This window comes from Perissodus microlepis, chromosome 10 (genome assembly GCF_051167445.1).
Source record: "Perissodus microlepis isolate ML-2025 ecotype Zambia chromosome 10, ASM5116744v1, whole genome shotgun sequence".
NCBI classification, from domain to species: Eukaryota; Metazoa; Chordata; class Actinopteri; order Cichliformes; family Cichlidae; genus Perissodus; species Perissodus microlepis.
Window position 1 is genome coordinate 13,059,482 of NC_140470.1, and position 13,796 is coordinate 13,073,277.

The 13,796-nt window shown below is 40.5% G+C and overlaps 1 protein-coding gene and 1 long non-coding RNA gene across 7 annotated transcripts; one reads left to right on the plus strand and one right to left on the minus strand.

Moving 5' to 3' along the window:
- Positions 1-301: 301 nt before the first annotated feature.
- Positions 302-1,709, plus strand: LOC146378962 (uncharacterized). Its single transcript, XR_014801536.1, has 2 exons — positions 302-847; positions 1,568-1,709. It is a non-coding gene; the product is annotated as an uncharacterized LOC146378962 (long non-coding RNA).
- Positions 1,710-4,374: 2,665 nt separating this feature from the next.
- LOC146378963 (uncharacterized) lies at positions 4,375-9,798 on the minus strand. 6 transcript variants are annotated; one of them, XM_084942173.1, is made up of 15 exons: positions 9,594-9,798; positions 9,086-9,164; positions 8,744-8,859; positions 8,578-8,646; positions 8,041-8,415; positions 7,816-7,917; positions 7,365-7,597; positions 7,089-7,267; positions 6,376-6,493; positions 6,210-6,301; positions 5,987-6,101; positions 5,518-5,619; positions 5,149-5,316; positions 4,868-5,023; positions 4,375-4,636 (listed from the first exon to the last, which is right to left on the minus strand). In XM_084942173.1, exons 3-9 carry the CDS (start codon positions 8,856-8,858, stop codon positions 6,427-6,429), a joined length of 1,140 nt encoding a protein of 379 aa, XP_084798299.1. In that variant the 5' UTR covers position 8,859; positions 9,086-9,164; positions 9,594-9,798; the 3' UTR covers positions 4,375-4,636; positions 4,868-5,023; positions 5,149-5,316; positions 5,518-5,619; positions 5,987-6,101; positions 6,210-6,301; positions 6,376-6,426. The 6 variants fall into 6 exon arrangements, with proteins under 6 accessions (XP_084798299.1, XP_084798300.1, XP_084798303.1 ...); XM_084942174.1 differs by lacking the exon at positions 9,594-9,798 and adding an exon at positions 9,332-9,577; XM_084942177.1 differs by lacking the exon at positions 9,594-9,798 and adding an exon at positions 6,589-6,993 and having other exon boundaries at positions 6,210-6,493; positions 9,086-9,578.
- Positions 9,799-13,796: the final 3,998 nt, after the last annotated feature.

Sequence of the window (13,796 nt, forward strand, 5' to 3'; positions counted from 1 at the left end):
GGATTCAGTACCACATACGAAAGTGACCCAGATCGGATTTGAAAATATCGGATTTGTGCCATTCACACTGTCATACCATGATCGGATATGGGTCGCATACTGTACTGTAAATGTACGAAACACATGACAGGTTCGTTAAGTTTGTTAAGATTTCTTTTTCTTAATTTTTGCATTTTCTCCAGTTTTACAGACCTCATGTAAATATTTCATTTGTTATTTTTCAGAATGCCGAAAACACCGTACACAGAAGATTTTCAAATATGAAGAGATAGTAGACAGGAGAGTTGTAAATGTAAGTAATTTAGCCTGCTGTTGTGCAGATTTTTTTTGCGTCTTTGGACTTCCCGGATTTGAACTGTGCCTGACTGACTATCCATAAGCTTTTGTATTTGATGAATCTACACTAATTCAGCCACTGAGTCTGTATTTCGCTCCAAATAGGACATTAAATAAGAACATACCACCTGATACGACCTGGTCGTGCTGCCTTCCTGATGTTTACGTTCTTTAAAGTCCTCCTGACATCATGCTCAGAAGGAGTGATTGATGTGGAGGTGCTCCTTCCCATTCAGTAACATCTGCTTCAGTTAGTTTTGCTTGTGAGCCACAATGTAAGCAGTGTTGCTTTGCTGACATGCACTCGATGCTGGCAGTACAAGCATTGTAGTGGTTCTTATGTTTTTGTAAACTAATTGTATAATATATTGAGCCATTCAATAGTACACAAATGTTTATAAGCTCCTTTTTGTATGCAACTTGCATGTCTTTCTTAATTAATTGTTTGTTTATATCATGTTTTTCAGGAAAAAGAAGAAGTTAAAGTCAAGTGGAAGCCTTGCTCAACATGGTATGTAGTAACAACTTTGTTGGACGGGAACAGACATTCATATTGTTGATAAATAGTTATCACCTCAATTTGAATTCATGTATTTGGACTAAAGTAAATTGGGAGCTTTTAGCTATCGAGCTCCTCTTCTGTGAGGAGCTTGATAGCTGTCCACCTCCAAAGTCCATTATGAGTTTTGGAGGTGGACATGGTCAACACTTTTAAGAGTAGGCATAAGACTTTACTTCTTTATAGAGCTTATAGTTAGGGCTGGTTCAGCTCAGCCCTTAGTTATGCTGTAACAGGACCAGACTGCTGGGGGTTAGTGTCCCCCCCCTCTCTCTGTCTGTCTCTTTCAGGGTTATGCAGGCTCAGTATTGGTTGAAGATGCAGTCACGTCTCCTTTTACTGAAAACTCTCCCCCTCTCCCTCACCATCTGTAAACATACATGTCTCAGTAATGCAGTTCATGCATGTTACTAACTAAACTTCTTCCCTGGAGTTTCTGTGCTCTCTCATCCAGCAGGTTCCGATGGATCGTGGCTGCTGCTGTGGTCCTGCTTGACATCTACTACATATATTATTACTCTCTGACTTGATTTATATTACAGTGAAGGTGTATAAAGCATGACATGAATATAGAAGATATTTCATCCTAAAAAATTGTCATATGTCACAACCTAAATTATCCTATTTTGTGTGTGGTTGTCGTTGTTGTTTGTTATGTTTTTCTCCTGACAGTGGCAAAGTGTGGGATGACACATGGGAACCTGCGCAGTTTTACACACAGTAAACCAGGCACCACAGGTCGCAGAGATCGCACAGTTCACAGTTTGTAGTTCAGCATAAAAGTTCAAAATAAAATATTTACTATACATTTCAACCAGTGTCAGTCTCTGTTTCACTCTCTAATTGTGGCTTAAGTACCTAACACATTCATGAATCTGATCGATCAATAATATCTTCCCTGCACTCGATATCTCATAGTTTTACATATCAGCCAACATTATTGTCTACATCCTCATAAATATAGAAGTGACTTGCTTATTATAACATATTACAAGTTAAAGTAATACTGCACTGCACGTATAGTAAGTAACACCTACTGTGTATGGGAGCCTAAAGCAAAGTTAACTGCACCAGTACCAGCTTCAGAACATATTGTATATTATATGTTTCTACCTTTTTGTAATATGTCATGTTTAGATGCAGTGACAATTGCACATTTGGAGTTGTGGTCATATGTGGTTTTTATATATATATACACAGGGTATTAGAAAAAAATTGACATTTTTTGCTATTTTTCTTGTTTGTTTGCACATTATTATTGTGTACATATTACATATGTAACATTATTGTTAATATTATTATTAGATATCAAAGATACAATTTGATTAAGGGTTTTCCTGTCATAATTTCAATACAAATGCAATTACACACGTAAACAATAGGATCAAAATAAACTTTTAAAAAGTCTGTTGATCAAATGCTGATTTTCAAAACATTCTAGAGGAAAACAGAGATAAAATAATCTGAACAGTAACAGTGATCTGGGATGATGATGGAGGCTTCAATGGATTATTCTGTTTCAATCAATAGGTTCGTATCTATGACAATAATTTGATAAGTTTAACAGGTTGGTTTAGGCCTGGCAATACTGGAAATATTCACAAACTTTTGTTTTTGAAGAATGTTTATCTTTTTTGGGATGAAGCTATCTGGCAAAATGACACAGCCCTTTAACCTCATCTTTATGTCTATCATGTGGCTATGATACTGGATTTTGGTTTGATGCATATGCAGGTTACAGCTGGGGAATGGCAGTATGTTGTGGATTGATTTGGCATGTTCAACCACTGTTACACCAAACTCTCTCACTTATAACATGATAAAGGCCTCTTACTCAGTGTCATGGATTTTCTGTAGTTTTGGGGACACAGGGCCAAAGTCTGAGGCAATAAGTCAGATCAAAGAAGGCAATGTTTCTAAAATGGGAGTTTACTTATGTCATTATATATATCCAGGAATATGTGCCTGAGGATAGTTGTCATGAATTCAATATTAAATCAAAGTATTCCTTAATTACCACAGCTGACACGAGTTCTCCATAGTTGCCTGCTGTCTCAGGATCTGTCTCCAAAAAGGACCAGGGAGCGCTAACATGTTATGTTCTAAACTGATGAAGAAAATGCACATTAAACATAACATAAACTTACTGAGTGAAGTAATGTCAAGAGGATTCCTTTAGCTCCTATTGGGTTGGTTCCTTGATCAATGCAATACAGAATCATTCATCTGGTTTTATGTAATGTCCTTAAAACATGTCAAAATGAGGCTCACTAGTCTGTGTGGCCTCCATATGCCTGTATGACCTCCCTACAACACCTGGGCATGCTCCTGATGAAGTGGCAGATGCTCTCCTGATGGATGTCCTCCCAGACTCCAGGACTAAAGCATCTGCCCACTCCTGGACATTTTGTGGTGCAGTTGGTGGATGGAGCGAGACATGATGTCCCAGATGTCCTCAATTGGATTCAGGTCTGGGGAATGGGCGGGCCAGTCCTCAGCATCAATGCCTTCGTCTTGCAGGAACTGCTGACACACTCCAGCCACATGAGGTCTAGGATTGTCGTGCATTAGGAGGAACCCGGGGCCAACCGCACCAGCATATGGTCTCACAAGGGGTCTGAGGATCTCATCTCAGTACCTAATGGCAGTCAGGCTACCTCTGCCGAACACATGGAGGGCTGTGCAGCTCCCCAAAGAAATGCCACCCCACACCAAAACTGACCCACTGCCAAACTCATGCTGGAGGATGTTGCAGGCAGCAGAAGGTTCTCCACGGCGTCTCCAGACTCTGTCACAAGTGCTCAGTGTGAACCTGCCTTCATCTGTGAGGAGCAAAGTTGCCAATCTTTGTGTTCTCTGGCAAATGCCAAACATCCGGCATGGTGTTGGGCTGTAAGCACAACCCCCACCTGTGGACGTCGGGCCCTCATAACACCCTCATGGAGTCCGTTTCTGACCGTTTGAGCAGACGTGCACATTTGTGGCCTGCTGGAGGTCATTTTGCACAGCTCTGGCCTTTCTTTCCTACCCCACAGTACCTTCCCTTACCATTCGTTTCCTACTCTTTTACTTCTTCTTTGATGACGGTTGCCTTTCTAGATAAGCAATTTCATTTGCTCTGGGGCGAGTCACTGGCTCGGGTGCATTCCGGGACTGTCAGTTCACCAGTGTGCTGGCATGCTTCTTAAAAAACACACCACTACAGCAAACATCTCAATTGTACTTGTTGATTTCTTCGACAAAACACTGAACAAAAACTTTACTTGTGAGTGTGCTGCCTGGTGCTTTTAAATTTTGTGATAATTTGAGCAGCCCAGAAAGCATCCCATAAATTAAATTATGTTATCGTATCTGAACATGTACACTAGTCATTAAATTAGATGGGAAAGAATGATTCAGGGTAAACAACTGCACCAAGGAAATTCCATTTTTCTTCTCAAAATGTAAAATGTCTGTTGAAAAATCACATTAAACAGAGATGTGATTAACTTTTTATTTTACCAAACATAACATCAATGATGACACAATCAGTCTTCATCAGAAGTGCTCAAATCACTCTCAGTGGCATCGTCTGGAATGTCCTCCTCCTCCTCCGAGTCCATTTCCAGGAGTGGTTGGTGGCTGAGGATTCTCTTGTACACGTCCTTTACTTTGAGCATTTCAGCTTTCAGTTCACTTTTTTTTTAAAAACCAGGCTACAGAGTCCCTTCTGTGCATCCTCCGACATGCCAACAAAGGAGGCTGTAAAAAGAACAAAACAAATAAATATAAGTAAAAAAAAAAAACAAACAAAAAAAACCTCACCTCATAAACACAAGGAATTAGGATCCTGTAATTAAACATTTTTTTTAAAGGGAGAAGGCAGTGTTAGCTAGCAATCTAGATATAGGTAAAAGATCCAGTAAGACTTTAGCATCTGCTCTTATTTTCAATCGATTCATCAAAAAATTAATAAATAAAAGATGTGCTTACAGTCTGAGGAGATTGTCCCCAACACCACAGATCACATTCGCAACACTGTCCAGTGATGCTGCATCTCCCTGCAAAGGATCATCTCCTCCTCTCTCAGGCGCCTCACAGCCATCACCTTCTCAAAGACCTTTCTCTTTGTCCGGAGGTCAGCAGCAGCTACAGTTTAACAACATCAGATGGGAAAACATAGTAGCATATTATGATTCAAGAACAAAACATTCAACTACTGCTCAGATACTGGGAGTTTGTTTAAAAAGGATATTTAGAAATCAAGAGCTTACGTTCACTTGTGCTCTGCCAGGGCCAAATGTCGGTCAGCATGAGGGCATCACTGGATACGATTTGCTTTGTTGGTTCAGCGAGCTTGTTGTAGTCGTCAACAGCAGCCGCCAAGCGTTTCTTCTCAACTAAGATGACCTTGCGAATTCTGTGTCGCCTCTTGTTGCCATCTGTAAATAATCATAAAAAATTCACACCTTCACATAATGTATATAGTTACATTTTAATCTACACTCATCAATTTGTTTGCTAGAACAAATCACATCCAGCTTAAACAAACCTGGATCTGATTTTATTCTGTTTACAAAGTAGCTGTACAAGCTGTACAAACTAAGTATCAAACGGTCCATTTCAAAGAAACTGGGACGTACCATTTTGTCTGTAAAGACTTTGTGTTCGCACTCTGATGACGACGACAAGCTCCTCTATTCGTGCCTGCAACGCTCCAAGGCTGCCATCAGTTTGATCACTTTCTAAGTGAGAGGAATATTAATCAGAATACAGGATGAGTAACAGTCACCAAACTACAGTGGACTCTGTAATCACTGACTTGATGACATTCATTATAAGACATCTGGAGCCTTCATGTGCTGCATTATCATGAGATAACAAGTATGTTGGTGTTCAGGTTTATAAAACCAACTAGTACGACATCATTTCAACCCAGGTTCTATCCAATTTGATGAAACGCAACAACTCTGCCATAAATTCTGCTTTTACAAGGCTTCTTTTTCATTGTTTGTTGACACTGTCAGAAAGATCTTAATTCTACCTTAAGTTCTTTAATGAGGCCATGGTGGGTCCTATTGTTATACACGAGTGCATTATATTGAGACTCACCTTCAGCCCATTTCTACACATCGGCCACCCATTGCTGCAGTGTGTCGTCATCCACACCCAGCTCATTTTTGGTCGCATTCAGGCTCTCCACTTGTTCTCTAAGGATCCTTATGATCTAAGAATACATTAATAAATGTCATTCATATTGACATTAAAAGAGTACTGGTGTTTTCCCCCATTACCACACACATTAAAATGGTTTTTGAAAAAATAAATAAATCACCTTTAGATATCTCTGGCTCAAAGTGCGGCCCAGTTGTTCCACTTTCCTTTTGTTCCAGCCCAAAGCCAGGAGGGTCAGCATGTCTGTTCGCCCTGCATTTCAGTTAGTATACAAATAAGAATTAATGAGCAGGAGACTGAGTGGAATCTCAGACACGGACACATACCTGCTTTAGACATGTACTTCGTTGTGATGGCCGCCCTAGACAGGAAACTGTTTACTTGTTCCACCTCTTCTCCAACTGTTGAACCGGCCCCATCCTGAAACGCACCTCCCCATTTGATCTATAGAAAGGAGGTCACAATACATGACTGCTGAATTCATTCAACCTTATAACAAAATGTCTCAAACTAATCCAAAACTACAAGCTGCAGTACACCTCGCATTTCCAAGTGTGAGCCTTTGCATGCATGACGGAGAGAAAAGGAAGCATTGACAAGAGGTTCCTCAGCTCAGGGCACTGCTGAGCCACCTTGGTTAAATAGGGGAAATATTTACAGGCCACATCGGAGCAAAGGAACGTAATATGTCCCAGGACGTTAGCTGCCAACTCCCTCTGGAGAAAAAGGGGGTAAGCAAAGATCTCCCCTCGAAACATGTTCAATGCAGCTAAGAGGACTCCGTGGCGACAAACAGCTATTTCCATGCCCTCTTCATCCAACTTCCCAGTGGACTTTTTGGACGACTCCTTTGCTGCAGTCCAAGATGAAGATCCGCACAACCCTTTCCCTGGGACCTATACACTCCCCTTGCACTTCAGAGCAAGTTCCCCTGCTCTGAAGTGCTGAACGAACACAGTGACAGTTGTTTGAAAAGAAACATTAAAATACATTTTTCTACAAATCCATATTTGACTTATGTACACAATGCATAACGTACCTTGCATTAGACTGAAAGTGATAAAGCTTGCGGTTTCCATCAACTGAGACGGCAAGCATGTCTGGAGTGCAGGCAGGGCAGCTAAAGCATGGCTCCTTGCACATCCTGTCCACCTCAAACTTTACAGCACTCCACTCCAAGAAACTTTTACTGAAGGCATCAGCTGATATTCGGCCAGTCTTTTACATAGAGGACATACAACAGAATATTCAAGGACAGTCATCATAAACATTGATTTGCACAATTTCCTTAAACTTGGCAAATTTAGAAACTCACCCTTCCAAAATGGGCTGTTCGTTCATCCAGCACTTTGACAAATGCCTTAAGTGACATCCCTGGTGCAGCCTTCTTAATGTCATAGAAAGACTGAAAGACATCCATTGAAAACAGGGTGCAGAAATTTAAGGTGCCAGGCCAATATCCACTACCCAGGATGTCCTTAACTGAGGGGGACCACATTAGGCCACAGCTGGTGCAGCTCACCACTGGCAGTGCAAGGTTATAACGGCCTTTAGAAAGGATAAGGATAAATTCAGTCATGGCTCAAAGCATTCATTTTTTTCATGTTGTTTTCAAATCGGTCTGGTAAATCCAAATGACCTTTGACAGGTGCCCACATATACTGCGGGCCGAGGGTAATTCAAACCAAGATAGCAATGCACAATTTGCAATAAAACCTCCAAACACATCTATTGTGTATGTAGTGTGTGACAAAAGGGCAACTTACCATTTATGGTTACAAGAGCCACAATTGCGCCGGGTGAAACCTCAACGTTACCTGCTGGGCAGTCACACACATGGTCTGGCCTTTGCACAGGCAACAGCCGAACTAACATTAAAACACACAATATATATAAAAAGAATTAGAAATTAACTGATACACAATAAATATACAATAACAGCACCCACTCATAGTACATAGCAAGAAATGCATAAGACTTAAAAACCGTACCTATTGGCTTGTGAAACTCTGATGTAGGCTGCAAAAACCCTCCTGTTACTGCCTCTCTGCTGTGCAGGACAAAGCGTGTGTGAACTGCAATATCACAGTCAGCACAAAGGAATGGAAGAGGCAGGCAGTCCAGACACCTCACAACTACTTGTTTGCCACACTGACACACACGGTGTGACTGTGGATCCAGAGTAGCTAACATATTGTCTATAAGACAAGGCCTGGCCTCTTTCCACTTTTGCGAGGACACCATATTTCTGATCGCCCAGTGAGTAGCAGCTGATTCAGATGACGTCTCACAAGCCATGGCTGCGTCCTCTTCTCCATCCTCCAACATCTGAAGGAGCTCCTGATGAAGCACCTCAGTTCCATACACTAACAGAAAAAAAATAAAGAAAGGAAGAAACTCTTCCACAAAGTGAAAAACACTCTAGGCAGTATGTTTCTTAGGACTGCACAAAAGTCCTGCATAACTCAACTATAACAACAAATATAAAAGTAAACAGAAATCACAATATATACAAGAAGGTAAAGTACCTTTTGTTGGGTTGACACTGGCAACATAACTAGGTTCTTCACGTGGACATTGATGCTGATCTCTGGACACTGGGGGGAAAAAAAGAGATTGAAGAATATTTACTTACTGAAATTCTTTGGTGAAAACAAGTTGTGAGATAAAATCAATGGTTGTGTGAACACTGACCACGTGGCATGCAACTAGTACTTCGACTGGTTGATGGTCTGAGGAATAAAATCTCCCTGTCTGTCACGTGTTTTCCAGCGCACTGGTCTTGGCTGAGGTTCACTCTGTGCATCATTCTATGCAATTAACAAGGAAAAAAGGGAACACCTAAAATACAGTCCATGATTAAAGCAAAGATTATCAAACATCTTAAGTTAACCAACTTAATTTGACATAAACTTATATATACACACATATATAAAAATTTATTAAAAAAAATTCAAATAATATAACGTTTACTCCGTACAAAATATTAGACAAGCGTGTTCCCTCTTTAACAACTGTTTCCACTAAAAATTTTACCTGCATATCTTGAAGGAGTTCGTCAGCAGCCTGAAGCTCTTCCTCCAGCTCGGGATCCTCTGAATCACTCATTTTCAAGCTAAAGAGGAAAGAGATTTTTGCAGAACTCCGTGACATAAACACATAACTAACGCAATTCAAATGATTTTCAGTCTTGGCGCTCCGGTTAACGTTAGCAATTAACGTTAGCATCATCAGTTTATAAAGAGCTAGCAGAACTCTTAGCGCAAAAACTGCTTTACGCACCATGTGAGGGTATTTTGCAACACACAAGTCCTTTAACGTTTGTAATAGATTTAATCCATCATCGTTGGATTAAATGGCTAATGCTGCAGTAGCCACGTGTAGTCATTACCTAGCAAGCATGCTGACAGTAGCTGTAGCCATTTTTAAATGCATTAAACCGTTTCCGAGATCAGTCACCTCTGTTTGTTTGAAGCTTTTATGAAAAACAAACTTTGAAACACACATCAAGGTATTACTTTAAATATATGTATTTTTTACATACCTGCATTAGAATCAATCAGTTCCGCCTCATTTTCTTATTCTTATAAATGGGTCTCTCCATTCTCCCATCATCCTTTGCTTACACAGGTTGCGTCTGATTGGTTGGAGCCGAGCACGTCCAAAACTAACAGGAGTGGTGAATGACTCTATAAATGTGTTTTACGTGTGAAATGAAAATAATAAACCTAACAAAGGATTATGTACGTTAAATCTGAGCACTTTCAGCTCGTGAATCACTTTGGAAATCACTGTGTGATGGCCACAACATGAAGCGATTTTATTGTTGAATTATCAGTGATACTTTCATGTGTTTTTGTTGAGAAATGTTAACGATGTCATTAAAAGAAAGCATTAAATTAGGGAGAAAAACCGTTCGCGGAGAGGGTCCCCGGTTCTCCAGTTAGATTGAGATTCACAGCGTCATGTTTCGCTGTGACGGAGTTATTATTGGAGTAAATGGACGGCTGGAGCCTCTGCTCGAAGCGTCTCTGATCGCCGCAAGCGGGTTCATATTGGAATGAATTGACAACCCACAGCGTCGCATAAAAACGTGGAAGGGTACCTTTAGCGTCAGCATGAGAAGTTAAGGGACGTGACAAATCGTCAGTATTTTACGTGTCGGGGGTGAGAACGGGTTGTCTTAGCAGTAGGATTTACATGAAAAGAGAAACAAATTAAGTTTGAGTGAAAATGTACATTTTTTGCACTCTCTGGTCGACTGACTCAGTGAATCAAATGACTCAACAAACACGATTCACTTTGGTGAGTGACTCATTAAAACTCGATTCAGTAAAAAGAATTAAATTTACCATCACTAGCCCTTTGTTTGGCCTGCTAAAATGGCGCCCCGGCGGCCACGCCCCCTGCCGTGACATCATGTTCCAAAGCCCCATAGAATAGACAATAGAACCAAATTTAAAAAAAAAGAAAAAAAAAAGAATGTTGTTGTTACATTATGTTATGACATCATCATGATGTCATAACATGCCTTTGATCTGTGAATCCTTAAATCCGGGTAAGAAGCCCAAACTGTCATGCAGTTTACTTGTAACACTTGAGATTGCAGCATTCAAAGGTCCGCCTGAGAAAAATTTTAAAATAGTTGAATCTTTAAGACAGTCACTTCATCAACACTCTGACATGTCTCAGAGTAAAGACAGCAAAAGCCAACAAGCTTACGCTGGCTTTACTACAATGGACGACCAAAATCCAGAGCCAAACTCTGATGAAAGACATTTCCAGCTTCCACTCAAGAGGAAGCGAGGCCCGAATTCTGTTGCACAGAATTGCAGAAGTGACGACAGCTGCTCTCCACCAAGGAAAAAAAGACGTATTTGTGAAGAAAAGAAAAGAAAATACAGTCAGATTTCCAAAGGCAGCAAAAACAACTCTGAGAGCTACTCTCCAGAGAGAAAGAGGATGAGAGTAGACACTGAGAAAAAAGAAACAGCAGTGACTCGGACCATCCAAAAAAGTTCTTCTTCAAGGACTATCCAACTCCAAGTTCAGAAAAAGAACAATATGAACTTGAGTAATACCAAAAACTCTCAAAACACTCCAAAAGACAACAAGAGACCAGGACAAGCACCAGTGACACAGAACATCCAAAACAGTTCTTTGTCAAGGTCTATCCAGGACCAAGTTGAGAAAATGGATGTTACGACCTCAAGTGATACCAAAACCTCTGATAACACTCCAAAATACAACAAGAGGCCAGGACAAGCACCAGTGACACAGAACATCCAAAAAAGTTCTTTGTCAAGGTCTATCCAGGACCAAGTTGAGAAAATGGATGTTACGACCTCGAGTGATACCAAAACCTCTGATAACACTCCAAAATACAACAAGAGGCCAGGACAAGCACCAGTGACACAGAACATCCAAAAAAGTTCTTTGTCAAGGTCTATCCAGGACCAAGTTGAGAAAATGGATGTTACGACCTCGAGTGATACCAAAACCTCTGATAACACTCCAAAATACAACAAGAGGCCAGGACAAGCACCAGTGACACAGAACATCCAAAAAAGTTCTTTGTCAAGGTCTATCCAGGACCGAGTTGAGAAAATGGATGTTACGACCTCAAGTGATACCAAAACCTCTGATAACACTCCAAAATACAACAAGAGGCCAGGACAAGCACCAGTGACACAGAACATCCAAAAAAGTTCTTTGTCAAGGTCTATCCAGGACCGAGTTGAGAAAATGGATGTTACGACCTCGAGTGATACCAAAACCTCTGATAACACTCCAAAATACAACAAGAGGCCAGGACAAGCACCAGTGACACAGAACATCCAAAAAAGTTCTTTGTCAAGGTCTATCCAGGACCAAGTTGAGAAAATGGATGTTACGACCTCGAGTGATACCAAAACCTTCGAAAACACTCCAAAATACAACAAGAGGCCAGGACAAGCACCAGTGACACAGAGCAGCCAAAAAAGTTGGACGCCAAGCACTATCCGACTCCTAGTTAAGAAAATGAACAATCTGACCTTGAGTGAAACCTCTGAAAACACACCAAACGCACCAAAAGACAACAAGAGGCCAGAACCAGCAGCAGGGACACAGAGCAGCCAAAAAAGTTGTTCGCCAAGCACTATCCGACTGCTAGTTCAGAAAATGAACAATATGACCTTGAGTGAAACCTCTGAAAACACACCAAACACACCAAAAGACAACAAGAGGATAAAATAATAAGCAAGAAAAAGAGGAGGCCAGTACTACCAAACCAGAAAATCCAGAGGCCTGAGATGACAACTTCAACTCTGTCTCCTATAAAATCAAAGTTATATACAACTAAATATTAACAGTTACTTCAACTCCCTAAACATAAATTTTAAAGCATATTTGCTTTAATATTTAATTGTGTATACATTTGTCATCGGCTCCACCCCTCCCAACCGGTCGCGGCAGATGGCCGCCCCTCCCTGAGCCTGGTTCTGCCGGAGGTTTCTACCTTTTTAAAGGTAGTTTTTCCTCCCCACTGTCGCCAAGTGCTTGCTCATAGGGGATTGTTGGGTTTTTTCTTTAATTCAGTTCAGTTCAATTCATTTGTATGTAAATACTGTTGAATTGAATTGAACTGAATTAAAGAAGATTTATAGGAGACAAAGTAAGTCACAGAGTGAACCAGGGTATTATAACATCTTACCCATGAAAATAAAAAATTGCATTAACCAAAACATCTGTTGTCTGAACCTGTAATTTTGTCTCATTTAAAACATGTAAAAATGTCAAATTAGAACAATCTAACAGCAGAAATAAAAATGTTTACATGCTGCTTGAAAACATTGTTCTGTGAATGATATCTACTGTATCTGTGCTGTTGATGCCTTTTGAAAGCATTCCTAATAGCATCTATCAAGTAATATGCCTTGCTCAATGGTTCATGGAAGTATTAACAGTTTTGGTAACTGACTTTGTAAATTGAAATTCTACAGCCTTACACTAGTAAACGCTTGTGCTACACACGGAAGACAGGTATAGTCAGCTCAGTATCCAGTGGGAAGTTTTCTCTTTGGCATCCACAGATGCAACAGCTCATAACTAAATGGTGCAAACAGAGGTGAATCCACCTAAGCAGCACTTGTACGATTGCCCTCCGGCTCCAACTCCCGGTAAACTGAAGACAGATTCAACCATCTGTGTGTTGAAAAATATTAATGAGTCCACACCGCATTTTCTTCTTAGTAATAGCCATGTAACAATAGAAATATAGAAACAGTAATTAATCAGATTACTAGTTACTGAAAAAAGTAACGGCCGTTATTCCCATCACTGATAATGACACGATTATTTGCATTTCCACTACTTATAAACTAGTGTCAGTATTTAATGATCAATATCCACAAATAAGAATTGGAAATAAATGGCACTGGATAAGCACAAATCTGACTGAGAACTTAAACTTCACCTTAATTTTTCTGTCTGTCCTGCTCACATCTCCAATGTTTGTACACGTTGTCATTAGCGTGTCTTCACTCAGCCACTCCACATCGGCCACACCGCTTTACTAACTAAAACACTGGTGTCGGCACATAAGGACGCCGTCATAACCCGTCAACGACACTGATTAGCGTTTATATGAATGTGAGTGGCATCGTTGGCTGGAGCAGCCAGTTACCGGTCACTCACTGACTCACACTCCAAAACAGCACAGAATCAATTGTTATGTATTTATTTTAATTCCAGGTTTGATTTTTTC